At 65.3% G+C, this 25,677-nt stretch overlaps 3 protein-coding genes and 1 long non-coding RNA gene across 14 annotated transcripts in view; 1 reads left to right on the forward strand and 3 right to left on the reverse strand.

Moving 5' to 3' along the window:
* Positions 1 to 365: 365 nt before the first annotated feature.
* POLR2E (RNA polymerase II, I and III subunit E) lies at positions 366 to 5,966 on the reverse strand. Its single transcript, XM_042977527.1, has 8 exons — positions 5,781 to 5,966; positions 4,563 to 4,737; positions 2,671 to 2,786; positions 2,034 to 2,114; positions 1,416 to 1,474; positions 1,243 to 1,321; positions 970 to 1,050; positions 366 to 751 (listed from the first exon to the last, which is right to left on the reverse strand). The coding sequence occupies exons 1-7, from the start codon at positions 5,835 to 5,837 to the stop codon at positions 985 to 987; spliced, it is 633 nt and encodes a 210-aa protein (XP_042833461.1). The 5' UTR covers positions 5,838 to 5,966; the 3' UTR covers positions 366 to 751; positions 970 to 984.
* Positions 5,967 to 9,440: 3,474 nt separating this feature from the next.
* On the reverse strand, positions 9,441 to 10,732 carry LOC122236502. The gene is made up of 2 exons (XR_006214561.1): positions 10,375 to 10,732; positions 9,441 to 9,771 (listed from the first exon to the last, which is right to left on the reverse strand). It is a non-coding gene; the product is annotated as an uncharacterized LOC122236502 (long non-coding RNA).
* Positions 10,733 to 11,073: 341 nt separating this feature from the next.
* GPX4 (glutathione peroxidase 4) lies at positions 11,074 to 13,478 on the forward strand. Of its 2 annotated transcripts, none has more exons than XM_042977526.1 (7): positions 11,074 to 11,285; positions 12,150 to 12,244; positions 12,329 to 12,473; positions 12,636 to 12,787; positions 12,886 to 12,910; positions 13,085 to 13,144; positions 13,222 to 13,478. In XM_042977526.1, the coding sequence occupies exons 1-7, from the start codon at positions 11,202 to 11,204 to the stop codon at positions 13,252 to 13,254; spliced, it is 594 nt and encodes a 197-aa protein (XP_042833460.1). In that variant the 5' UTR covers positions 11,074 to 11,201; the 3' UTR covers positions 13,255 to 13,478. The 2 variants fall into 2 exon arrangements, with proteins under 2 accessions (XP_042833460.1, XP_007099407.3); XM_007099345.3 differs by lacking the exon at positions 11,074 to 11,285 and adding an exon at positions 11,634 to 11,879.
* A 1,474-nt stretch (positions 13,479 to 14,952) lies between these two features.
* The window catches only part of SBNO2 (strawberry notch homolog 2), a 49,387-nt gene continuing 38,662 nt past the window's right edge, over positions 14,953 to 25,677 (reverse strand). For 6 of the 10 annotated variants that reach the window (XM_042977515.1, XM_042977516.1, XM_042977520.1 and 3 more), the window contains 20 exons: positions 25,481 to 25,586; positions 24,922 to 25,075; positions 23,909 to 24,085; positions 23,311 to 23,408; positions 22,566 to 22,648; positions 21,174 to 21,479; positions 20,871 to 21,040; positions 20,177 to 20,308; positions 19,549 to 19,684; positions 19,340 to 19,452; positions 19,147 to 19,218; positions 18,958 to 19,066; positions 18,672 to 18,746; positions 18,359 to 18,541; positions 17,403 to 17,497; positions 17,227 to 17,319; positions 16,961 to 17,092; positions 16,660 to 16,736; positions 16,237 to 16,427; positions 14,953 to 16,158 (listed from right to left, as the gene is read on the reverse strand). In XM_042977515.1, coding sequence (XP_042833449.1) covers positions 15,683 to 16,158; positions 16,237 to 16,427; positions 16,660 to 16,736; positions 16,961 to 17,092; positions 17,227 to 17,319; positions 17,403 to 17,497; positions 18,359 to 18,541; positions 18,672 to 18,746; positions 18,958 to 19,066; positions 19,147 to 19,218; positions 19,340 to 19,452; positions 19,549 to 19,684; positions 20,177 to 20,308; positions 20,871 to 21,040; positions 21,174 to 21,479; positions 22,566 to 22,648; positions 23,311 to 23,408; positions 23,909 to 24,085; positions 24,922 to 25,075; positions 25,481 to 25,586 — 2,978 coding nt within the window. In that variant the 3' untranslated portion in view covers positions 14,953 to 15,682. The remainder of the gene's footprint in view (positions 16,159 to 16,236; positions 16,428 to 16,659; positions 16,737 to 16,960; positions 17,093 to 17,226; positions 17,320 to 17,402; positions 17,498 to 18,358; positions 18,542 to 18,671; positions 18,747 to 18,957; positions 19,067 to 19,146; positions 19,219 to 19,339; positions 19,453 to 19,548; positions 19,685 to 20,176; positions 20,309 to 20,870; positions 21,041 to 21,173; positions 21,480 to 22,565; positions 22,649 to 23,310; positions 23,409 to 23,908; positions 24,086 to 24,921; positions 25,076 to 25,480; positions 25,587 to 25,677) is intronic. The other 4 variants (XM_042977521.1, XM_042977525.1, XM_042977518.1 and 1 more) reach the window with 3 other exon arrangements.

Genomic DNA, 25,677 nt, shown 5'->3' on the forward strand with positions numbered 1-25,677 from the left:
TGGGCGGCTTGTGTGGCACAAAAGTTATATCCCGATAAAGCAGTTACTAAAACAGAAAGAAAAGCAAACCGGGGGAAGACTTCCTGAAATCAGACGGTAACGGGAGGAAGCTGGGTGATCTCACTGCAAACTTCTGCGCGAGAAAAGCAGCAGGAAACCAAGTCGAAGCAACACGGCAGCGCTGCCTGCCTCGCGCACGTGGACAGGGCCCGATGCCCGCCGTCCACCCCCCCGCAGGCTCGGTACAGGGACGGGAGAGGACGGCCACCCTCCGGGGCAGCAGGCGCCACAGAACAAGGGGGCTGAGTCCCCCCGGTGGGGCCTAGGGCCTACAGCCTCGAGCAAGGCCACTCGTCGCAAACCGGTCGTTCTGCCTTCCAGACAGGCCGCTTTATTGACTCCAATACTTCTAATTCTTAAAAACACCCGGCAGCAAGTCGCGACTCGCTCTCTGCCGCCACGGACGCGGCTCACAGATGTCCCCGGGGCCACCCTATAGGACACGGCGACAGCAAGGCGCTGGGGGCCAGAGACTTGGACCCAGGACTGCAGTTTGTCACCGGGCGCCGGAGGGGCTCCCTGCGCCGTCCCGTTCCCTCCGGAGGCGCCCCCACGCGGGGTCCAGGTGAGGCCACACACAGACCTTCAGCCCAGGGGTGTGGAGAAGCAGCAGTGAGGAGGTTCCTGGGGTGACTGTTCCCACAGGGCGGGCCGGCTGCCGCCCTCAGCCTGGGTGAGGGACTCCGGGCCGCTGGACGAGAGGAAGGACGAAGGCGTGTTAGTCGGTCCTGCGAGCCTGAGCCAGCTGCCTCCAAGCCCGGCGACAAGTGGATGACACACGAAGGACCGTGGGCAGCGGGGAGAAGGGGCTCTCCGGCCACAACCCGGTGGGCGGGAACGATGCGCTCCCTCCCGGGCCGGAGACGGACAGGCCCTCCCGCTCAGCACCCCCGAGAGGCGCCATCTCACCTGCGAGCAGGGCGGCTACTGCACCAGCCGGTAGGTGATGTACCTGCCCGCGGTCTCGCTGGGCCGGATGATCTTCACCACCTGTGCAGGTGCCAAAGCAGAACAGGGGCTGGGGCCTCCCCACAGGCTGAAGTCACAGCCCACCCCGGATCTGGGGTGGGCGGGGGCCCTGGGTGACGGGGGGGGGGGGGGGGGGGGGGGGGGGGGGCGGGACTCCTCACCTGCCCTTGGGGGAGCCCCAGGTGGGGGGGGGGGGGGGGCGCGAGTCCTCACCTGCCCTCGCTTTATCCCAAAGTAGCGGGCCACCGGGTCTCCGGCCTGGATCCTGGGCAGCTGGTTCTCTCGGAGTTTACTGAGCAGCTCAGTCAGGGAAAAAGCCAGGCTCAGCTGACGGGGGTGGGGGTGACTGGGGTGCGGGGGCCCAGGGGAGGGGGCCGAAAGGATACTACCGGGCCAGGAGCTCGGTCACCTCCTCCTTGGTCATGACGACGTGCTCCGGGACCAGCTGCCAAGAGGAGGAGCTGAGGACAGGCCCCGCTGATTCCCCACACAGAGAAGGGGTGCGGGGCGGGCCCTGGCCAGCTGCCTTGTCGCGCCACGTTAACCAGAGGGGCCGGGGTTTACAGATGTCCTGGCGCAGCCCCATCCTGCTCCCGGCTCCACGTGTGGACGGGGGTCCCCAGACTGCGCCTCCTGCAGACCAGCCCTGGGGTCCCGCCCCCACCCCCCGGGGCTTCCTGACTGTGCAGGCCAAGCAGGCCTGGGGATCTGCATTCCTGGTTATGTTCCTGGGTGATGTTGCCGCGGCCCGTCCGGGACCACACTCAGGGACCCCTGCCCTACTGCCATCACCAGACCGGCTCTCCGCAAAGCGGGAGCATCCAGCCCCGGGGACGCGTCCCCACTGTCTTCCTACTGTCAGGCAAACGCCCACATCTCTGCCATCCCCCAGCGGGTGAGGGACCGTGGGGCCCGGCACTGCCTTCCCAGCCTCCCTTCGTCCCTCGCTAGCCCCCGCTGGGGAGGAGGGCCCATTCCCCGCCGCCCCCACCTGAGGCCCCCACCTCATGCTCTGTGATGTTGATGAGCAGCTCCTGTTGCAAAAACTGCTCCAGGACGTACTTGGGGGCCATGTCAACCAGCGACTGGAAAAGAGACCGCCCTCAGGCACAGCCAAGAGCCAGGACCACCCCACCGTTGGCTCCCTGGAGGCTGGCGGGGGCGGGAAGCCAGAGAGGGTTTGCTTTCACACCCCAATAAACCGCCAAGCGTTGCAATTCACCAAAACCCACCACCAGGCAGCCGGGCTCCTCCGCAGGGAGAGCCCGCCCACCCAACAGGGGCCTCGGCCCGGTGTCACGGTGACAACCAGGTGATGCTCGCGTGTTTCCATCTGACAAAACGCTCCCGGGGCTCGTCCTCGAGCCGATGGGGCTGGGAGTGTCCTGCAGCCCCCAAGCACAGGACGAGTGCTTACTGGTCCTCCGTCCCGTCCCGTCACAGACGGGGCGCCGACCGCCCTGCCACTCTGGCCCTGCCCCTCAGCGAGGGACAACCGCTCCTTCTCAGATCCCAGTCCCCGGGGGTCCCCTCGGGATGGGCGAAGGGCCCCGTGAGGAGCTGTGGCAGGAAGGGAAGCGAGGTGCTCAGGGCCGAATGAGAGGCAGCGGGGCTCAGCACCTGGGCGGGGCCCCCACCCACCTGCTTGGCGGAGGGGGTCATGCCCTGCTGCACCACGATGAGGGCGCGGGTGATGTTCTCTTCCTGCATCCGCTGGCAGTACACCTTGATCGTCTTGATGCCGACCTTGGGCTCCTCTGCGGACAGAACGCACGGCGGTCTGCACTGCCGGGGCCCCTCTCGCCGTGTGGGCCCGGCTCCCTCGCCCTCTCGGGCACCCGGGCGCTAGCTCTGCTGTGCCGAGGGGCCCCTGTGCCACTCCGGAACGGCCCCTTCTCTCTGAGGCCTCAGCTTCCCCACACGCACGACAGGAACCTGGCTGCTGGCTCCCGGACCAGGGGGCTGGCCGCCTCCACGTCACCTGGGGAGCTGAAAGGTGCCTGGCAGCCCGGACTCACTGGACCCCTTCCTGGAAGTAGGATCTGAGCCGCATGTGGTCCGGGGCCTCAGTGGTTCCAGGGTTTGGGAATGCCCACATCAAGCGCTTCGTCTAGTCTACGGGAGCCCGAGGTCCCACCACGGAGACTACCTCCCGTCCCTGCACTGCCGGTGGGGTGCCAGGTCACCACGGCGCACAGGCCCAGAGCCGGGCACGATGGGACCTCTGGACTCCGGGAGCCCAGCAGACGGGCAGCCCCTGGTGCCAGGACCCACGCGGGGCTCCCGGCCAGGCCCCTGCCCGCTGCTCCGTCACGGCACCCTCCTGAGACCCTCGCTCCACCGACGGGCAGTATCGTGGGCTGAGTCGTGTCCCCCCCAAGCCCTTACGTTAGAGTCCCAACCCCCAATACCTCGAACGTGACTGCATTTGGAAACAACGCTAAATTTACGCGAGGTCATCGGGGCAGACCCGAATCCAACCGACTGCTGTCCTTCTAGGACACGAAGACAGAGACGCAAAGGGCAAGCAGCCGTGTGAGGACACAGGGCGAAGGCGGCAGACCGCCAGCCCTGCCGATACCTGGCGTCAGACTTCGTGCCTCCGGCGCTGGAAGCGGAGCGGTCGCAGACGCTCAAGCCGCCAGGTCGGGGGCGCTGTGTGGACTAACACGGCGGGAACCCCAGTCCTGAGCTATGGCCCACGGGAGAACACGGACGCCCCCACTCTCGGGAGGCTGAGACAGCGCCACAGGGACGCAGGCGGCTAAGCACCAATGCCTCCAATAAGCACGCCTCACACACGGGGACGCTTCCTGTAAAAGCACCAGCTGGGTCCATTCCGTAAACGTGTGCCACCCCCCTTGATTCCAGGCAGTGGGCTGGGCCCCCAAGTGCTCACCCCGCAGCACAGCCTCCCGACCCTTATGGGCCTCAGAGTCGGGCTGCCTCAGTGAGCAGGTGCTAAGACAGAGGGACACAGGGGGCCCGGGACACCCCTCGGTGGGCTCTTCGCTCGACCTGGAAGAGGTGGCACCCGAGCTCGGTGAGGGGCATGGACAGGGCCCAGGACGGGGCCAGAACCCTCCAGCAGCACAGGAAGGGGCTGCAGGGAACGGGAGGCTTGGAGACTGGAGGCTGGGCTGATGGGGGGGGGGGGGGGGGGGCCAGAGAGGACACAGGTGAGTCTCAGGTCATGAGGGGTCTGGGGGCCCCCCTGGGAGGCCTGTGACGATCCTGGTGGAGAACACAGCCGAGGAAGAAAAACTGGGGAAGGGGATCGAGGAGAAGGAAGCTGGAATAAGTGCTCAGAGAAGTCAGAGATCAATGTCATCGTCTGCAGTGAAAGGGCGGGGGGGGGGGGGGGGGGGGCGGCGGGCTCTCTTTCCAGGCTGGGAAGATTAAAAAGGGTCAGTGTAGACACTGGTCACACAGCATGCAGCTGCGACCATGTGACCCCGAGCAGGCCCTCGGATGGCTCTACTAGGACCGTGACCCCCAGGACACACACAGCCAAGGACCAGCAAGGCCCTCACCTGGAAAGAAGACAAACATCTGGTCAGTGGGGTCGTCGTTGTGGGCCACCAGCACCGTGAGGTCTGTGCGCCGTGGCCGCCCTTCACTCGGCTTGTCCCCAAACTGGGCCTTGAACTCTTCCAGTGTCTGGTCCAGCTCATCCTGGGTCACCAGGTAGCCACGGTCATGGCAGAGCTGCAGAGAGAGAGAGAGAGCGCTAGCCCAGTGACCTCAGGGCAGAGAGAGCTGGCGGGAAGCGCTCGGGCCAGATGAGGCCACTGCAGAGAAGGACACGGGGTTTGGGGGCCTGATGCGACAGGTGCGTGTAGACGTCAGACGGAAATGGGCAGGTGGGGACACAGACCAGGGCACGCCCCAAGAGAGCCCCTGCGCTGCTCCAGACAACCAGCTGCCACACACGCAACTGTCACCTTATCCTGAGCCTCGGGGACAGGCCGTGACCGGGAAGCGGTGGGGCAGAGCTATGGCCCTGGGGTCTGGGTGGGAGGGGCACTGCTGGGCTGGCCAGGGCTCCTCCAGTGGGTGAAGAGGATCCAGACGGAGAGAGGGAAGGTCAGAGCTGCTACCCGGCCCTGCGCCCACCCCTTTTCTCCATGAGCCCCCTGGCCTGATTGTCCCTCCAGAGCCTGCAGGGCCCCCAGCGCAGCCCCTGGGCACGGCTGCTCTGGTCCCTGCCTTAGAGCAGCTTTGCAAAGCGGTAAGAAGAGGCTGAATGCGGCCGCCTGGGCTTAGTTCCGGCGGGATTTCTCCCAGGCCTGGGATCGCACGGGTCCCCTCCCACCGGGCGGCTAAACCGCACGCCTTGCAGCGAACGCTCAGCCGGACTGTTGCTGATAGTTGTCCCGAACAACGCGAGGAGCTCAAAGGTGGCGGCCGAGGCCGTGAAGTAGCCGCCGAACAGAAACATCAGTCAGACGCCCTCACTGACCAGCAGGGCTCCCCCCAAGCCCCGATTCTGGGATTCTGTCAGGCACCCGGGCTAGAGCCCAAGCCTTCCAGGAACAGGCCCAAATGGGAGAACAGGGGTCCACGTCTCTCTCCAGCTCGAGGGAGACCCCCTCCTCCCCACCCCACCCCCCGCCCCGCCCTGGGACCGCCGGACTCCCGGCTCGGCCACAGGCCGTCGGCCCCTCCGTCCTCCACGCGCCCCGGCCCCGCTGCGCGCCGCAGGGACCTCGTCCTGGTCCGACCTCGCCGCGTTAGCCGAGCAGGCTCACCTGCATGATGGTCTTGCGGATCTTCCACAGCCGGTACGTCTCCTCCTCGTCGTCCATGGCCGCCGCCGCTCCGCGTCAACGCGCCCCAGCCCGGCAGTACCCTCGCCGACTGCGCCTGCGCCGAGCCATTGTCAAGCCCCCAGTCCGTCTCGTGGAGGGCTGTCGACAGCGAACGCCTGAATCCAGACAACTTCGGGAGCGGCAGCGCCAAGGGCAGCCCGGGCCTTCTGAGAGCGGCGGTTGGCTGCGCGAGAGGCGTGCGAACGGAACCGCCCACTCTCGCCTCGGCAGTTCTCGCGTGGCCTTGGCCGCAGGGCCTCTCGGGAGTTGTGGTTTCCGCTCAACGCTGGTCTCTGCGTTAGATTTAGAATCGTGGGAGGCGGAGGCGAGCTACGGGAGGGGAAACTGAGGCCGGACGGAGGCAGCGGTCTCCTCGCTTCCCAGAGAGGGCCGGGCAACTTTGTAGGCCCTTTGTAAATATGCATCCAGGTGCTGCGGGCCGCGTCCAACTTAATGCCCATGAGCCTTGGTGTTCCCTTCTGTGCAATGGAAATAAAGTGTCCCCGTTTTAGAGGGTTAGGTGAGAGTCTAAAGGGACGGCTGTGCTTGGGAGGAGCCTGGCATAGCTCCTGGGCTCATGAGGTGCTCCCACCTGTGTCTCCCCGCAACCCCCACTGCGCATCCACCCCTGCCCCCAGCTCAGCGCTCGCCCCATTGGAGGCGCATCAGGAGCTTCGAAATTGGGCGATACGTTCACAGAGGCAGACATTCCAGGGAGACACAGGACAGAAACGGTGAGCACAACAGACGATAATGTTACAAGGTGACAATGCTATGGAAGAAAAGGTAGACCACGCTAAGCAACGTGGGAGACTTTCAGTGTCAAATGGGGAGGAGGTCAGGGAAGGCAAGGAGCGAGAGAGACTCTGGCAAAAGCCCAAATAGAAGGAGGAAGCTGTGGGAATGTCTATAGAAAGGTCTATCAAAAGGTACAGCGTGTGCAAAGGCCCTGAGGCCGCACTTTGCCTGGTGAGTTGGCAGCAAGGAGGCCTGTGGGGGGAGGGGAGGACAGGAGGTTAAAGAGTGCAGTGAGGCAAACCCTGGGAGGCCTTGTTGCTTGGGTTGAAAAGCTTGGGTTAACTTTGTCAGTCACTCTCAGTGTTTGAGCAGGGAGACCAAGGAGGGGTGGAGAGGATGACCTGGGCAGAGCAGTGGGCAGAGTCCTGGTATTCTGAAGGTGGAGCCCACAGATTTGCAGATGGACGGGACACGGAGAAGAGAGAGACAGAGAGGGAGGAGGGAGAACAGGGCAGCCCTGACTGGGGCCAACAGGCCAGGGAGAGACAGGTGTGGGTGACAGATTAGAAAGGGGCTCTGGAGGGGCGCCACTGAGAGTGGCCCAGTCGGTTGAGCGTGTGACTTCAGCTCAGGTCATGATCTTGCGGTTTGTGGGTTCGGGCCCCATGTCGGGCTCTGTGCTGACAGCTCGGAGCCCGGAACCTGCTTCCGATTCTGTGTCTCCCTCTCTCTCTGCCCCTCCCCTGTTCATGCTCTGTCTCTGTCTCCCAAAAATAAATTGAATAATTTAAGAATTTAAAAAAAGAAAAAAAGGGGCTCTGGGGGCACCTGGCTGGCTCAGTTGGTGGAGGAGAAGTTCACGCTCCACATTGGGCATAGAGATTACTTAAAAAATAAGAATAAAGAAAAAAGAAAGAAAAGAAAGAAGAAATGATCTCCTTGCGGCCCAAGGAGAGAGATCAAGGAGACCTTGGGATATGAGTGGAATCCAGGGCAAAGTCCAAGGTTGGGAGGTGGGGGGGGGGGTGGGGTGGGGGGGGGGGGGCGGTGCAGCAGACTTGTGGGAGTCAATGGAGATCGGAGGCTGGGCGCGGTCACCGAACAGATCCGAGACCAGGACTGGAGCCTTGCCAAGATGTGGAGGCCGAGGAGAGGGAAGAAGCAGCGGAAGGGCACAGAGCGGGGCACAGATCCTGAAGCAGTGGCCTGGCCTCCAGTCCTGGCTGTGTGAACCGAGGCACATCCCTTAGCAATTTTGTACCTAAATGTCTCCCTTCCCCCTGCCTCGTAGAACAGGGACAAAAACAGCACCCGCTTCTCAGGGCGCTTGATTAATGATGGCAGTGCCTGGCACCAGCAGTGTTACATGAGTGCTCCTTGGTAGAATAAAGGGCGGTAGGAGGTTGCCAGGTGCCCTGGAACCAGGTGAAGAAAGCGTCTGGAGGAGGAGGAGGGAGAGACCAACCATCACGGCCACGAAACGGCAGTTTGAGTCTGAGCAGATGTGAAGATTGGACGGGAGCTTGGTGACCCCAAGGAGGGCAGATCAGGAGGGGGCCTGGCCAGGGTGGGATGGATGAGAGGAAAGGAGTTGGAGATGTGGACGCGAATGCCAAGGGGAGGGGGGCCAAGGGTGGAAGGAGAGGGAGCTAGGAGCGGTTTTAAGATGGGAGAAAAGGCATCTGTCTAGGTTGCTGGCGTGAAGGCAGATCTGGCAAGGGGAGAAGGCAGGACTGTTGGAACCTGGGGGCGGGGGGAGGCCGGCTCCAAGGAAAGGTGGCCCGGATAGTACCCCAAGAGGGCCCAGGCATGGGTGGCAGGTGAATACAGTAGTGGGTGTGTGTAGATGTTAGGCAGTCTTGCTGTTCCACAGGGCACAGAAGAGACAGGAGAAAGGGCTCACAGGGCCAGGTGGGCCTCAGGACCCCAGAGAGGCTGCCAAGGCCTGAGCATCATTCTGATGATTCAGAGTCCAGTGACTGTGCCCTCAGCGCCAGGACACAGAGACACAGAGTGGCAAGCTGCTCCTTCGCACCTCTCGCCATGCTGTATCACATGGCCGAGGCTGAGTCCAGAACTCTGGCCGCCATCCACACGCTCCTGGGTGGGGATATAAAATGGAGTGGATGGAAAACAGTCCGGCAGCTGCTCACGAGGTTAAACGAGGCTTAGCATCTGACCCGGCAATTCCACTCCTAGGTGCATACGAAGGAGAAATGAAAATGTACGAAAAGAGGGAGGGGGACAAAACAGAAGAGACTCCTAAATATGGGGAACAAACAGAGGCTTGCTGGAGGGGCTGTGGGAGGGGGCATGGGCTAAATGGGAAAGGGGCATTAAGGAATCTACTCCTGGAAATCATTGTTGCGCTATATGCTAATTTGGATGTAAATTAAAGAAAAAAAAATTTTTTTTAATTTAAAAAATGAAAATGTATGCCCATACAAACACTTGTACAGCGTTACAAAGGCAAAAGTTCAAAACAACCAAATTCCATCAATGTATGAACAGGTAAACACACTGTGTCCACCACGCATGGGAACATTACTTGGCCACGAGCAGAGCAGGAGCGAGGCGCCCACCCCCGCCGCCCCACGGACGGACCCGGAACACACGACGCTCAGGGAGGGAACCCGACACGAGACGCCACACGGAGTGTGAATCCACGTGTGTGAAACTTCCAGAACAGGCTCTTCCACGGACAGGAAGGGGCTCGCTCATGGGGGCCGGGGGCTGGGGGAGGGGACAGGGAGTGACTGATGATGGGGACTGGGTTTCCTTTGGGGTGATGGGATGTTCTGGAATTACCTAGCGGAGATGGTTGTACATTTTAAATATCTTAAAAAAGTGTGCACTTCAAAATGGCTAAAATAGTGGATTTTATGTTATGTGAATTTTATCTCAATTAGAAAAACTTTCCACTTTGAAAAGGCCTCTCGCCAGTGGCCAGCTGAGCCCCCTCACTGGGGCCACACAGGAACTTAGGCCACCACAGGGAAGCCTTCCTGGAGCCTTGAGACTGTCCCAAGACTCCACGGCCCCCTCTGTGAGACGGAGTGTCTCTGGCAGAAGCCGTGAAGCCCGGACGCCCCGCCGGCAGCCGCACCTCCGGCTGGCCTCCACATGGGTTGTTGTCTTCGCCTCTGGCCACCTCAGGACATGGGTGCTGCCAGCTCGCTCCACCTCTCTCCTCCTGCGGGGTGGGCACAAGGGCGTTTCCCTGAGCTGTTTTTCTGGCCCATCCTGCAATAACCAACAGCCTCGGGGGCCATCTTTATGACAAAGTTATAGGTCACAACTGCGGCAAAAGTGAAAACAGCAGTCTTCCCCCCAGGGCCAGACAGGCTCCTTCCCCAATGTGGCCGTGACACCCCGCGGTTCCAGGGGGGAAGCAATATGGGCGGCACGTGCGGGGGGGGGGGGGTGCTCCTTCTTGAGAAGTGAGGCTGCCCAGGTGGGACTATGGGGGCTCTCTTCCAGGAGGTGACTCAGACAAGTGGCCCTCTGGTAGCCGCACTGGAGGGAGGCGGCCACGTGAAGGCCATTGTGCAAGACAGGGCCTGGCCGTTGGAATGGGCTTCCTCATTTCATTGCGCTTCTACCTCTAAGCGTGGCGCAAGGCCAAGGGCCCCAGCTCTGCCCTTTGGCAAGCCTGGGTGGGAGGGGGTCTCATTGGCGCCCCCCAAGTGAACCAAGCCGAGAGTCCTACCCCCTCCCCCGTCTCTGCAGCAATGTTCACGGGAGGATCCGAGAAGGGGATAAGAAGTGCACTGTAGCACAAGCTGAAAACACCCACTCGTCCACAGGTCGAAGTCCAGGCAGGGCTGGGAGTGGGGGCGGACGGGCCGCTGAGGAATTCCTTGGCTCAATTGCCAAGAGCGGGCGGTTCTGTCTTCTGGACCGACTCGGCCAAATGCCTGAGCACGCCTGCACTGTGTGCAGACTACTCCCCCGGCGTGTGCCGCCGCTGCCCCGCACACACCTGCGCGTCCTCGCGGCCACAGGGGCCCGCTAACCGTCGCCCGGTTAGTGGCCCCGGGCTCACGCGCTGCTTGTAACGGCAGCGTGCCGTTTCGTGGCTCGCCGCTGGGTGGTCCCCGGCCTTCGCTGGGCCCACGGGCGGGGCGCCCCCGCAGCGACACCGCAGTCTCCAGTGAGCGGGAGTCTGACCCCGACTGACTTTATTTACTTTTAAAAGACAACCTCCAGTGTTCAAAGAGCTGGGCGATACGTCTGGGAGTTCGAACCCCCCACCACGCGTTTCCAGTACTATCTCAAGTGGTCAGGCATCCCGCGGTGCCGAGGTCAACCAGCCGGATAACCGTCCTAAACTCGCCGACGCGCCGCGCCTCCTGCGCGGACCTCGCAGCCCTCCCCGCCGGCGAGCATGCGCAGTCGCGCAGAGCCGCGGAGCCGCAGCCCGGCCCGGCCCCGACCCCGCCCGCCCCTCACCCCGGCCTCCCATTGGCTGGTGTCACCACGCGTCCGCCCCGCCTGCGCGTACAACCAATGAGGGCTCTGTTGGGCGTGGCCTAGGGCGGGGAGGCCAGGCCCTCCGGCGCGCGTCCATTGGTTGGCTCGGCGAGGGGAGGAGTCGCTGCCTCCGGCGCCCCCGCCGCCGCGATGAACCTCAGCCGCCTGTGCCGCCTGCTGAAGCCGGCGCTGCTGTGCGGAGCCCTGGCCGCACCCGGCCTGGCCGGCACCATGGTGAGCTGGGCACCGGAGGCGGGCCGACGGGCCGTTGGGCAGGCGCGCGGGGCCGCGGAGAACTCGGGCGGGGGGCGTTCGGGAGCAGGCCTGGGCAGGAAGGACCCCCGATGGGCGCCTCCGGGTTGCGTCGAGGGGGCTGGGTGGCTTGGGCACCCTCGGCCGCTGGCGCCCCCGGCCGGGGCCCGGCGAACGGGAGGCGCCCGGTGAGCTGGAAACCCCGGGTCACGCGCCGCGGGGCGTCACCGCCCCTCCCCCGCCCCGTGCTCCCCTGGGCCCCGCGCGGTGGCGTCACAGACGGGCGGCCGGGCGCCCTGGCTACCGGCCCTTTGTCCCCCCGGCGCGGCCCTCGGGCACAGGCGCGGCCGGAAACGGTCCGGCATGGGCCGCACAGCCGCCGGCTCCCCGGGTCGCCGCGGGCAGCGGCGCCGGTTGCCGGGCAGGCGGCGGCGCCGAGTCCCCCCGCGGCGGAAGGCTGGGGCTTGCGGGCGCAAGAGGGCGCGCCCCCGACGGAAGGAGCCGCGTCTAGAGAGAGCGGGGCAGGCGGCGCTCGCGACCTGTGATAGCGGCTGTAGCGCCGATTCCCGGGATCCGGTGCGCGCGGGGCCCCCACACCCGCCGCTGGAGCCACCTGGCGGGGTCCCAAACCCTCTTTGGGTCTCAGTGTCCTCTGTCAAATGCGCCCTGCAGCGCAAGCGGCGGGCGCCTTCGAGGAGGAGGAGTCCTCAGTTTTTCCTTGTCCCGGGGACATGGTTTTCTTGGCGCGGATCCGCCTGGGAGTCCTTCCTCTGGGGACCCTGAGCTGGGAGATGGGCCAGGTGGCAGCGAGGTCCACAGGCCCCTCATGGTGCCCTTGCCTTACAGTGTGCCTCCCGAGACGACTGGCGCTGTGCTCAGTCCATGCACGAGTTCTCAGCCAAGGACATCGATGGACACATGGTTAATCTGGACAAGTACCGGTGGGTACATACCTGCCTGGTGGGAGAGGCAGGGGAAAAGGTCGATGGCCCTGACCTGGCCTGACTGCACCATCTCTCCTCCAGGGGCTTCGTGTGCATAGTCACCAACGTGGCCTCGCAATGAGGCAAAACGGAGGTAAACTATACTCAGCTTGTCGACCTGCACGCCAGATACGCTGAGTGTGGTTTACGGATCCTGGCCTTCCCTTGCAACCAGTTCGGGAGGCAGGTACGTACTTGGCCAGCTGTGTCCCTAGGTGTCCCTGTGTCGGGATGGTCAAGACTAGGGTGGGCGGGTGTGGGGAGAAGATCTGGGTCGGGCCTGTGGCAGCGGGGACCAGGGGGAGTCCAGGCTTGTCCTCCCTCACCCCAATGCCCCTGCTCGCCCCAGGAACCAGGGAGTAACGCGGAGATCAAGGAGTTCGCTGCTGGCTATAATGTCAAGTTCGATATGTTCAGCAAGATCTGTGTGAACGGGGATGATGCCCACCCGCTGTGGAAGTGGATGAAAGTCCAGCCCAAGGGGAGGGGCATCTTGGGGAAGTGAGTGCGGGGCAAAGGAGGGGGCAGGGTGGTCCGCAGGGACCCCGGGGGGCCCGCAATCGCCACAGATTTCTCATGAGCTCACATTTGTCTTCTAGTGCCATCAAATGGAACTTCACCAAGGTAAGAAGGGGGAAGGGGGGACAGGCTAGGACCGTGTCCAGGGCCAGCTCCTGCCCCTGGGTCCGTTTATTCAGCCCCAGCTCCGTGCCCTGCCCAAAGGGACTCCAGCCCCGGGGGCCGCATTTCCCCCCCAGAGCTGCGGGGTCCCTGTTTTGACGCGGCCCCTTCCTGCAGTTCCTCATTGACAAGAATGGCTGCGTGGTGAAGCGGTACGGTCCCATGGAAGAGCCCCTGGTAGGTTCCTCCTCAGGGGCCCGCTGGGGGGTGGGGGCCAGGGAAGAGGCCAGCGCTGACCCCCTTTCTCCCCACAGGTGATCGAGAAGGACTTGCCCTGCTACCTCTAGCTCCACAAGGATGCGCCCCCCCGCCCCCCCACGGCCCTGCCCCTGCCCCTCGGAGCCTTCTACCCGGCACCCATGACGGTCTGCCTGAAAACCAGCCTGCTGGTGGGGCAGACCCGAGAACCCGGCGTGCACCCCCTGCCGGAGGAAGGTTCCTCGGCCCGGCTCGTGGCTCGGCGCCCCCCCCCACCCCTGGTTATCTTGTGGGAATAAAACGTACAAATTGGCCTGCTGCAAGTTCCTGCCTCCCTGGGGTGGGTTTGGGGGGTAGGCGGGGAAGCCTTTTGCCCTGGGGACCTTCTGGTTCAGGGGCAGGAGGGTGGTGGTAGCTCCCCAGGCTCTTGTGAGTTCAGGAGTTCTCTGGCTTCCTAGGGCTGCGTCTGCGCCCGCTAATCTTAGCAGCCCCGCCTGCTGGGCACAGGCTGATCCTGTGGGAGGTGATAGGAATTACTGGCTGTGACTCATCCAGGGTATTAGCCCGCTGCTCAGGGCCTGCCTGTGGCCGGTCTTCCCCAGTGCCTAGATGGGAGGCCAAGGGGGCTGGGGCCTTGTGGCTCTGCCCACTGGAGGGACCGGGCACGTGGGGTGGGCTGAGCATCAGGCCGAGCTGGTCTGGGCACAGAGCCGTGCCAGGCAGGGCCTGTGCAATAGACAGGCCTCACTGTTGGACACTGAGCCAGGGCATCCAGGCCTGCCCACGGGGCCTCATCTGGTGCAGCCGTGGGGGCGTTATCTACAGCCCCCCGCCCCAGGAAGGGGTGGGAATAGCCTGAGGCCATCAGTCCTGCAGACCAACGCTCATCCACGGTCTGGGGGGCCTGGGAGGCATGGTCACAGCTTCCTGCCTGTAGCTGCCTGGGGCCATCCTGGCAAGGGAGTAGGGGATGGCATGGCTGGAGAGCAGTTGGGTCTGTCCTGTCCCTACCCACCCCCCCCAGCCCCCACCAATTTCCAGTGAAGGTCAGCAGCAGAGAGATGGGGCTGGAGGGCTGCAGTAGCCAGGCTGAGAACCCCAGCCACCCTAGAGCTGCTTCCCCTGGGTCTCCCGGCTCCTCACCTGTCCATGTCCTGGCTGGTGGGAGACCCTTCTAACCTGAGGACCAGACCCGGGTGTGCTTCCGTGGTTTCCGCGAAGGGCCTGGCGTGCGTTCCTGCCTTCCCAAGGGCTCAGCTCTTGGTCCTCCTGTCCTGGGCTACCCCACCCACCTGAACCAACCCTGTGAGGGAGCCTTGGGAATAAACCGGAGCAGGGGCCGCAGCTGTGCACACCAGAGACTAGGGGAACTGCTCTGGAGAGCACCACCACCCTGAGTGTCCCGGGGTGTCGGGGGGTGTTGGGTCTCCCCGGCAGACAGGAGACAACCAGTGACTGGCTCAAGACACAGCAGGGCTGGCACGAGTTGGGCCAAGGCAGCTGGCCTGCCACGCTGGTGCCAGGAAGACACCGTAGACAACGGCCCCTTGTAGTGTGGGTCTGTCTCCTCAGCCTGGCCCTAGACCTCTACCCTGGCCTCGGCCTCCCACGGGTCTGGGAGAGGAGTGGGCTGGTCTCACCCGCCTGGCTCCCTCCACAGGCAACAGCCCCCTTGACCTCCTCTGAGTGGGGCCACCGTGGGTATCCGCTAAACGTTCCTGGAGGAGACACACTGTGCCTTCCTCTCCCCATGGTCTCTGCAGGCTGGAGAAGCAGACAATCTGGGAGGTAGTGAAAAGGCACATATATTTAAAAAAAGATCTCTTTACATATGTACACCTGCATTAATTATAAATACACATAGAAACCAGGGACCCACCCACACCGCCAGCTCCACGGCAGGTTCTGGGGCCTGGGAGAGAGGGCGGGGCAATAATTTAGGGAGCAGAGAGAGTGGGGAAGAATTGCATATATTAATGGGGGTGGGGTCTGTCCCATGGAGTCCCCCAGAGAAGGCAGGGCCCTGAGCACCTGGGGTTTCCTGAGTTTCCAGCTCTTGGGGCCACCCAGTTTTGTGGATTTCAGGGGTTTCTGGTCAGACCAGGCCCTGAGGGTGGGTGGGGTGAGGTGGGATGGGGAGCTCCTGCCTAGGCCTGGAGGGCAGGAGAGGGCAGAGGCACGGGCAGGGTGTGCCCCTCACCCCCGGGCCCTGCCCAAGCCTGGAGCCCGCGACATCCTGAGTGGGACCTGCGCTGCCTGGGAGGGCCCCGAAGGGCGGGCAGCATCTCGAGGGGTCTGCCCGGTAGGGAAGGCACTACAGTGGAGGCCTCCGGAAGCTGGGGGCGGGGGCGGGGGGGCGTGGCAGCCCCTCCCCGGAAGTCAGCAGGGGGGCCCTGGGCCCCGGCTCACCACCCGCCCCGCCACCCAGGCCTGCAGGAGAGAAGTTCGAGTCCACGGAGACGTGCGTATTGCAGATAAGTTTCCTCTCGGACGCCGGCTGCGGGCCGCTTGCCGGGCCTACGAGCTGGGAAAGGGGGGCCCGAACTGGATGACGCTCTGCCGCTCGGGCCCCCCGCTCCCCGCGGGCGCTCCGGCTGCCCCGGCGCCGGGCCCGGCGTTGAGGGAGCGCAGCATGTCCTCCAGCACCTCCTTGAAGTTGATGTCACGGCGCTGGTGTGCCAAGGCCGCGGCGGCGGCGTCGGCTGCGGAGTCCGGGGCGCCCAGGGGCAGGCCGCCGGGGGCTGGCACGGGGTCCGGGGGCGGGAAGGCAAAGGGCGGGGGCTGCGGGAAGGCCTGGGCCGGCGGGCTGTAGGTGAGGTCCAGGACCTCGCCGGGGCCGCAAGGCAGCTCGAGTGGGCGCAGGGCGGGCGGCGGCGGCGGCGGCGGCGGCGCGGGGAGGCCCCGGCCCCGCGCGTGCTTGCGCTTGACGTCGTCGTCCATGAGCTGTAGCTCCTGCAGCACGCGGCGCACGCAGCCCTCGGGGATCTTGATGCCTGGGGGCCGGGGCGGGTCAGGGCCTCTGAAGCGGTGCCTGCTCCCGCCCGGCCCCTCTGGCGTGCCCACCTGCTCACCGACTTGCTTCTTCTGGTCCTTGGTCTTGAGGCGCACGATCTGCAGGTAGCTGCTGCTGGTGACGTCGGCCATGACGGCGGCGATGCGGCCCCACACGCGCAGCAGGGCCCCGCACAGCATGTAGTGGTGCCGCAGCCGCAGGCCCTGCACGCAGTCCTTGCCCTCCTGCACCAGCCGGCAGTGCCGGTTCCTGCGCCGGGGCGGGGGAGGGGAGGCTCGGATCCCACGGCCCCCAGGCACCGTCCTGCTGGCCTCCTCCGAGCTCCCTGAACGCCCCTGACGCCCAACGCGCCACCCCGCCCCCCCTCCTTTGCCCTGTGCCATTCGTAGGGACCCTCCTCGTACACGTGCTTTGCAGAGAGGCCAGGGCCAGGCGGTGCAAAGCTGTGGCGCCCCCGTCCCAGTCCGACCCCGGCCCTCACCATGCGGTGTGGCTGCAGTGCGTCAGCGAGAAGGCGTAGCTGTTCTCCCAGTGCTCCCTGGCCTCCTCTGCTGTCACCTGCGGACACACAGCCGCGTGAGCCACCCGCATGGGCTGACCATCCACGATTCCCAGCGCATGAGCGGGAAGCTAAGGTCCACGGTGCCCCAGGCCTGCTCCTCCTGCACCGGCAGCCGGGTGAGCTGGGCACAGAGGGCCGGCCTGGGGACCTGCAGAAAGGGGAGCGCGTGCGCCAGGGGGCCCAGGCACCCCCCCACCCCGGCCCGTCAGCCGGCGCCTACCCAGTGGAACTTCCGGCACAGGCTGTCGAAGGTCTCCAGCTGGCTCTGCCGGCCCACGTTAGGCTTGTACACCGTGAAGTGCTTGCCGCGGTTCTGCTCCGCCAGGAGGCAGCTGGGCTTGTTGTCCCGGACCTGGGCAGGGGTGCGCGGGAGGTGGGGAGGCAGGGGCGATGCTGCCTGCCCCTCCCTGCCCCTCCCTGCCCCCCCACCCCCTCGGCTGGGGTCCCGCCCCTGGGGACATGTTGGGGGCCCCCCGAGCCACCCACCTTGTAGGAGAGGTAGAAGCCGTCGTGGGGGCCCGTCAGCTCCAGGGACTTGGCGTAAGCCTCGTCCCATTTCAGGCCGCGGTCCACGCTGATCTGCAAGAGCATGTGGGCTCAGAGCGGGGTGAGGGGTGCTGGGGGCGGGCCTGCACGTGCTGGGCGGCTTAGCGCCCACTCACCTTATAGAAGACCACCTGCCCATCCTGTGGGTGCCCAGGGGCAAGGAACACCTGCTGGCTCTCCTCATAGATCTCATCAACGCCTGGAGCCAGGTCTGCGGAGAGGATGAGCAGGGGTGAGACCCTCCCATCGGGGGGCCACGAGGCTCCAGGCTCTGGGCTTTCGGGAGCCGTCCGTCCCAAGTTCTCGGGGACACCCCAGAGATGTCCACTAGGGAGTGCGGTGGATGCGCCCCCGGCAGAGACGGCCCGGACGGCAAGTGGCCCCTCCTGTGGTGGCCTGGGGTCCAAGCCGCCTCCCCAGCCCCCACTGGACACTCACACTAGATGTGACTACAGACAACATGCCCCTCAGGGCCCCAGCTCTGCAAGGCTCTTGTGGGGATGGTTACATAGAAGTCAGCAAACTATACCTGCCACCGATTTTATAAATAAAGTTTTATTGGCACGTAGCCGTGACCACTCAGTTTCCCGTGGTCTGTGCTTTCACTACCACGGCCAAGTTGTACGCCCGGGCAGAGACTGGTCCTCGAAGCTGAAAATACAGACTCTGGTCTCTCTCAGGAGGGCTTGTGGCCCCCCCCCCCAGCCCCTGCTGTGGGGTATCAGCCGTTGGGTTCCTTTGGCATGAGGAGAACAAACGTGCCAGGCTCACCACCAGCACGTGGGGGCATGTGGATACACCCCTCAGGCCTAAATAAGACCTTCTGGTCCTCAGGGAACGGCACTAGGCTGCAGCAGCCCCCCTCCCGAGACAGAGTCTTCTTGGTGCCCCAAGTCCTGCCCCTCCAGGGCCCTCCCAGTTGCTCACCGGGGTGGGGATCACCCCAGCACGGCCACGGTCCCTCCGTTAGGAGGCTGGAGCGGGGACAGGGGCAACACCGTCAGGGCCATTCCGGGCTCTGGAGACCCCCACCCCCCACAGGCCCCCGCCCCGGGGAGGCCACAGCCCTCACCCAGGATGCCCATGTCGTATTTGCCCTCCTTCTTGTCCACATCGATGAGGTGGTCGAAGGTGTCGGAGAAATACTGGAACAGCGCGTTCTGCTTGTGCACCTCTAGCCCCAGGATGCGGTTCAGGAACTTGGTGATGGAGCAGTCTGGGGGGTGGGGGGTGCTCAGGAACTTGATGGAGCAGTCTGGGGGGGAGCAGGGGGGAGCTCAGGGCGTCGGGAGCCCCGGCAGGGCCCCGGGAGCTTTGCCTGGGAGGTGTGGAGGCCTTCCCATGGATTTGGGGGGGGCGGGGGGGGCTCTGCGTGGAGGACTCACCCTTCTCCACATCCAGACAGCCAGAGCGGGACTCACGCCCACCAATGCCAACCGACAGCAGGCCCTGCTTCATATCTGCAGAAGGGGGGGCCTCGAATGTCTTCTGCCCCGTGCCAGCCCTCCAGCCAGCCCGGGGCGCCCGCCCTGCCACCAGTGCCCCCTCGGTAAGCTTGTGCGGAAGGGGGGGTCTTTGGACACAAATTCAGTCTGCCAGTGCCAGTGCTCCAGACCGCTCCGGGTCAAGCTGTCCCCACACCGCAGAGACCTTCACTCAGCCCCAGCTCACCCCGGAAAAAGGCGGCATCTCCTCCGGGGTAGCCCTGGGGCAGCGGCACCTTGTTCTCAGTCTGGCTCAGGATGGTGGTGAGGACACAGCTGAGGGCCCGGGCGCCGTACTGAGTGCAGAGAGGAGGGGCGTTAGGGGACCCTGGGCGTGGACACATCCCCTCCTGCCCCCCTCCCCCTCCCCAGGTACCTTGTTCTCAAAGTTGTACTTGCTCAGGTCACGAGACTCAGTGGCGCGGCGGTCCCCATGGGTCAGAGCCCCCTGCCCCGGATGGGGAAGGCCGTCAGGAGCTGCCCCCGCTCCTCCCGGCGCCGCCCCGCCCCCCCCCGCCCCCCCCCCCCCCCCCCCCCCCCCCCGGGGGAGCCCGGCCAGCCCCGCTCACCAGGCTCTCCAGCCGCTTGGCAACGATGGAGGCGAACCTTCGCTCCCCGGCCAGCTCGGAGATGAGGAAGACGTACTCGGGGGCAGAGACCTGGTTGGACCTGTGGGTCCGGCCTGAAGCGGAGGAGGGCTCTCAGGGACGGCGGGCGGGGGGCGGGGCGGCCGGGGGCGGGGCTGCCCGGGGGCGGGGCTGCCCGGGGTGGGACTCACCGAACTGCTGGATGGCCCGGTCCGCGCTCCAGGGCAGCTCCAGTGTCATGTGGACCCGGCGTCGCTGGTTCTGGACGCGGCGGTCCGCTTGGAGGGAGATGCCAGAGCTGGAGGCCTCGGAGATGATGGCCACGAGCTGGGGGACACGGACGGGACGGTCAGAACCCTGCCTGCTCCTCTGTGCCTTGCGCACCTCACGTGGGTCACTGGGACTCGTTTAAGGTGAGTACGGGAGGAGCAGGTGTGTGTCCGTGGGGGAGCCCACGTGGGCTCAGAGGGGACCGTGGGCCACCCCTGGCCTGCCCTGGGTGGAGAGGAGCAGCCCACACTGAGTTCCAGTGGAGGGCCTCACAGCGGCCCCTGGGCGGTGACAGACGGCAGCGTGACAGTGACTGGAGGCTGGGACGGCCAGGGAGGCCTGTGGGCCCCCCCCCCCCCACCCGCTTGGGCACTCGTGCACACACACGCCCAGCGGGGGCCGCGATGGGCTGTGGTCCTGGGGCCAGCCCCTCAGGAACCCTGCACCTCCCTGGTCATGCAGGGTCCTCACCCGCTCCCCCCACACGGGGGGCACCTGTTGACACAGCCCATCCCCTGCACCCCCCGGGCCCCGGCCTCATGCCCCCACCTTCTCCCCACTCATGAAGCGCTCCTTCTCCCTGAGGTTCACGTGGTCGATGGAGAGGCCTTGCTCTGCCCGAGACTCAAAGGCCACTGTCCCGTCGGGCCTGGACACCACACGGCCCTTCCTGCCAGTCATCTGGGGTTGGGGAGGGGGGACCAGCAGTCAGCCGGTGAGGCCGTCAGGGACTGGCCCCCGCATGCCTGTTTCCCTGGCCCCTTGCCTGGGTGCCCGGAGCCCCCGAGTGTGTGTGTGCTAGGGACGCTGTGGACCCTGGGCCAGGACGGCCTTGGTGCCAGGCCCGGGCCGCCCAGGGGCAGACAGCAGGATTTTCACTCCGTCCTACGTCTTCTATTATAAACCTGCTCCCTGGGGCAAAACCAGAGCCTGGGCTGTCCCCACAGGGACATCCCAAGAGAAGGGACAGTTTGCAGGTGGGGAGGATAGGGAGGAGACACAGGGGGACAGGCCTGGGGACTAAGAGCACACGGGGGTGTGTGGGGAAGGTGGGTGCCAGGCCGGGCTGGGGAGCAGGGGGCAGGGCGACGGCGGCTGAGGGAGGGGAGTCCACCACCAGCCGGCCCGGCCTCCTGGGCTGCACACCGGATGCTGGACCTGGGGTCTTCCCAGCTCCAACCCCATGTCACGGTGCCGTGCGGGGACTCCGGGGTGGCCACGGGGGGGCCCCCTAGATGCTCACCTCAGCCACGTGCTCGGGGCCCCCAAGCTGGTCGATGAGCTCGTCCAGAGTGTTGACGGGCAGCTCCCGGCCCAGCGCCCGCACCTTGGCCAGGAGGTCCTGCCTTAGCCGCTCCACACGCTCCAGGACACCAGGGCCGTGTGGGTCTCGCTGCAGGGGGCACAGGGGCCCTGCAGGGCCAGAGGTCAGGGGGTACCGGCCGGCCCACCTGCCCACAGCCCCACTGGAAGCAGTGAAGGGGTCCCTGAGGAGTGGGGCACAGTCGCGTGCACGGGGGTATAGGGGTCTGGAATGTTCTCTCACCCCAGACTGCTGGTGTGAACCCCCTCTGCCTCAGGCCAGGCGCGTGGCCCTGATGACATTCTGAGCCCGACTCCCCTGTCCGTAAGGTGGCAAATGCTGGGCTGCGGGCCTCACCGCGGTCATCGGCCGGCAGCCCGATGGCGTCCAGAATGACTACGTCGTCATCCAGCACGGACTCAGGGGAGGAGTGGAAGTCACTGTCCAGGCCGGCATCTGACTCGGTGCTGCTGTCGTCACTGATCCGGATCACGCCTGCCACCTCGCACACCAGCCTGGGCGCCTTGGCCCCACGGCCCCGTGGCCGCCCTGCACAGGAGGAACCAGGCTCATGGAGGCCCGGCCCGCTCCTCCCTCCTGAGGGGCCCAGCTCACGGCGACGCCTCAGGAGGGGAAGGGGGCAGTCCAGGGCCACACCCAGGTGCCGGGACCCGAGTGGCCTGAGCCTCTTGCTCCGTCCGGCTTCTGGCTGCTCTCCCGGGTCCTGCCGTCAGCCAGGACGTGGCGTAGAGCAGTTTTGACGTCCCTGTCTGACTTCCTGACGCTTCAGTTTACTCTTGGCTGGTGCCTGGGGAGGCCAGGTGCCTGACCTCACACGGCAACCCTGGTTGCCTGGTTGGGTCGGCCAAAGGACGTACCCAGGTCCCGAGGGGACGGTGGTCTAGGCACTAGGCACGTACACTGCCATCGTCGGGGATGCCCCGCGTCTGGCTGTGTGACCTCAGCCGGGTTGCCTGGCCTCTCTGAGCCTCGCTTCCCACAGCGAGCTGATGCCCAGCCTCTGCTGGAAAGCAGCCCACGCAGGCACTGCCGGGAGGGTGACCTCCCTCCTGGGATGCGCTTCCTGAGGCCCATCGTGGCCCACGAGCTAGCGCGGTGAGGGCGCCGGGCTGGCTTCCACCTAGGGAGCGCGAGGCCGAGAACCAGAATCTTAAGCTCCCCCATCCGAGGGCGACGCTGGGGGCCACAGGTGGCTGCTGCCCGAGGACGAGCTAGCCACGCCGTCCCGCGGAACCGGGGTTTGGTCTTTGGCCAACTGGAAGGCTGAGGAGAGGCCCCGCTGGGGTCTGCGTCTCCCGTGCAGCGAGTGCACCCTGGAGGCTGCCACCCACGGGGTTTCTCTTGGGAAGCTGTGCCGAGTGCCTCTGCACCTGCTGTCCCCTGGACACGTGGGTGGCGGGGGGGGGGGGGGGGGCGCCCAAGTTGGGCCTGCTCAGAGACAGAACCCTCCCGGCTCTGCAGCGAGCAGCAGAGGGGTCGATGCTCAGACAGGGGACAGTGGGGCAGAGGAATGAGCGAGTGAGGACGGGAGGGAGACCAGGGAGGATTTCGAGCCAGGCTGTGCATGGGAGATGGGAGAGAGATCAGAGGCTGGGGGGTGTGGGGGGAGCTTACGTTTTCTCTTACTGCCAACTCCTCTCTCTCGCTTTCTTTTGGTTGAAGGAAAGTGCTTCTGAATTAGTGACAAAAAGACACCCCTAAAATCAAGAAGCAAAATTATTCCCGGTACAAGAGAAATCGCACCTGGAGTAGCTCTGGGGAGGGTGCCTGGGGTTTGGAGAAGGCGGGCAGGGAGGGAGGGTGTGAGGACTGGGGGGGGGGGCGGGCAGGGAGGGAGGGTGTGGAGACTGCAGGGGTGCAGGGTGAGGGTAGGCCCAGGGCCACAGTTTCACTGTGAGGGCCTGGGCGTGGGGTGGGGCCCTGAGTGGGGCTCCCTCCTCCAGCCATCAAGAGCTCTGTGCACACAGACTAACCACCTCTGAGAGGCCCTGGGCCCAGGAGGCTTTCCAGCCCTGGGAAGAGAGGCCTGCAGCTTTAGGATCCCAAAGGCTAGTTCCTAAAACCTGCGCGGTCCTTGAAACAGTGCTGCAGCCATGTGGGGGATGGGCACCTGGAAGCCTTGTTCCAAAATCCCAGGTCCCTTTGCTGGCACCCTCTGAGCCTTGGGGTCACCCGTGGCTCATCGTCCCGGCCTGTCGTCCCTGAGGGCTGGGGCAGTGTCTGAGCAGATGCACACCTGGGTTCTCACGGCTGGGGTCACAGGGCACTGGCTGCCACGTAGGGAGAACGGAGGGTGGGGGCGCAAGGGTGGGGGGGGAGACTGTCCCCGCCCACCCTGGGGGCTTCGAGCCTCACTCACTCAGCGGCGGAGACAAAGCAATCGAGCTGCCCGTCCTTCTGGTCCAGCACCTCCCGGGTCCGAGCCTCACCCGTGGACTGCAGCCCGATGACCACACACTTGGGGGAGTGGGGGGAGGTCGGGGGTGAGCTGGGCTCTGAGACTCCCACTGGCCAGCCCAGGAGCGTGGCCCCAGAGGGGCCCACAGGGAAGCCCCTGGTCGTCAGAAACCAAGTTGGCCTCAGTTCCTTTCTCTTTCCGCCCCTGGTGTCCCGCTGGCTGCCAGGCCCCCAACACACCTGAGTCTACCCTGAGACTCCACACAGCCTCAGCCCTCCCGGACCCTCTCACTACCCTCTGCCCTGGCTCCTGCCAGCCCTGCCTGGACGTGGAAAACCGGGGGCCAGGCCACGCCTGTCACCTGCTTCAGGGGGGCTGGGTCAGGCAGGACTGGAACCTTCCAGGCCACACTCTGTCCTCACGGACTCGGCCCAGCCACACAAGAGCGCAGGGCTCCTGGTGTGACCGCAAAGCCCCAAGCCCTGCCCGGCTCTCGAGGCGACCAGGGAAGAGCGCCTCGCCGGCCCCGCCCACCTGGGCGCTGTGCCTGCCGGCTCACCTTGTCCCGGGCCAGCTCCTCCCGGGCCAGCTCCACCAGCCGGTGCACTTTGGCGGCCACACAGAGATACTTGAAGAAGCGCTGGTGGGCCGACCAGAACTGGCCCCACAGGGACTTGCGGGACTCCAGGCCGATCCAGTCGGCGGCCTGCTGGAACACGCCCAGGGCCTCGGCCCACTGCAAGGACACGCCCAGCTCAGCTGCTGCGGCCCAGCCGCTCCCCGCCACCCGGCTCCCATCCCGGCTGGGATTCGTCGTGGGGGGCGAGGGGGTGGTAAGCAGAGCAACACAGAGGCGCTGCTGGTACCAAACGCTAAGAAATGTGAGAAAACCAAAACGTGCGATTCTGGCGAGGCCACGGTGGGAACGGCAGACTCGGCGCGGGAGGCGAGGAGACGCCGCTTCTGCTAAGGGGTGGGGACACCTGCAGTGACCGCCTTCTGCCAGCAGCCACGTGGCTCTTGACCCTTCAGACCGGAGCGTCTCACCCAGGACCGTGCCTGGCGACAACTGTGGCCGTCACGACTGGGGGCCCCATCGAGTGGGCGGGGCCGGGGATGCTGCTCCCCCTCCCCCAGTGCCCGGGACGCCCCAGAGAGAATGACCCCCCACCCCCACCCCGTGTCAGCAGTGCTGGCGGATGGGGCAGACGGCCCAAACTGGGTTTGAACCGTAGTTCAAATCAACACCGTCAGGCCTGACGCCCAGGGCTTGTCCCGTGTGGGCGAGATGGGACCGTGAGAACAGAGGAGCCCGTCCACGACACAGAAATGCCAACGAAGATGGGGCCACGCACAGGCACGGAAACGTGGACGCCGACAGCGGCCGCGAGCTCCGGGAACAACGAGGCCCCGTCATTACGGTCACAGGAGAACTGGCGGCAGGAGTGAGTCTCGACGGGCCAACTCCCCGTGGCACCCGCGAGGACAGATGCTGAACGGACAGGAGCATAATTCCCAAGGGACACGCACACTCGTGTCCGTGTGGTCACAGAGCCCGGCCACCCTGCTTACCAGCAGGGCCGCGCGGTTGTAGACGCGCTCGAAGGCTGGGGCCAGCGGGATCTCCTCGATGCGGAAGGTGACGCCGGAGAAGCTGAGCTGGCGTGCGATGTACATGCCGCTGACTTTCATGTCCATGGCCACGATCTCCATGGCGCCCACGCCCCTGCGGACAAGGACAGGGCCACCTGACCACATGCTGGGTCCCACGGAACAAGGGTGACTCGGCGGGGGGCTGATACCGGGAGCTGAGCCCTGGAGGGTGAGGAAGGGCCAAGCACACAGAGAGCGGAGGAGGCAGCACACGCAAAGGCCCTGTGCTCCCATCTGCCTGGGCCCGAGAGGTGTGGGGGGCGGTGCAAGAAAAGCAGGAGTGAGGGGGGCTCCTTCTCCTGGAGTGATGATGGGCAGCAGGAGGCGGAAGAGTGAGTTTTGGGTCCCTCTGGTGGCTGGACGAGCACAGGCCAGGGTGTACAGCAAACGCCCCTGACACTGGGCCCTGGGGCGTGAGAAGCAGCGCCCTCTGTGGGGCCCTCGCCAGCCCCAGTCTTGGGCAGGGAAGGGCACCCACCTCTTCTCGATGGCATGCAGAAACTCCTCGAAGGTTCGGAAGGGCGTGCCGTCCCCCCAGATGCCCAGGCGGCTCATGTAGATCATGTTCCGGGGCTCAGAGGCACCTGGGTTGGGGGAGCCGGCAAGGTCAGGGGCCTTGAACACCCGGGAATGACTCGAATGGAGGCCCAGGAACGGGGGCCGGGAGGCTCACAG

This window comes from Panthera tigris, chromosome A2 (assembly GCF_018350195.1).
Source record: "Panthera tigris isolate Pti1 chromosome A2, P.tigris_Pti1_mat1.1, whole genome shotgun sequence".
Classification (NCBI taxonomy): Eukaryota; Metazoa; Chordata; class Mammalia; order Carnivora; family Felidae; genus Panthera; species Panthera tigris.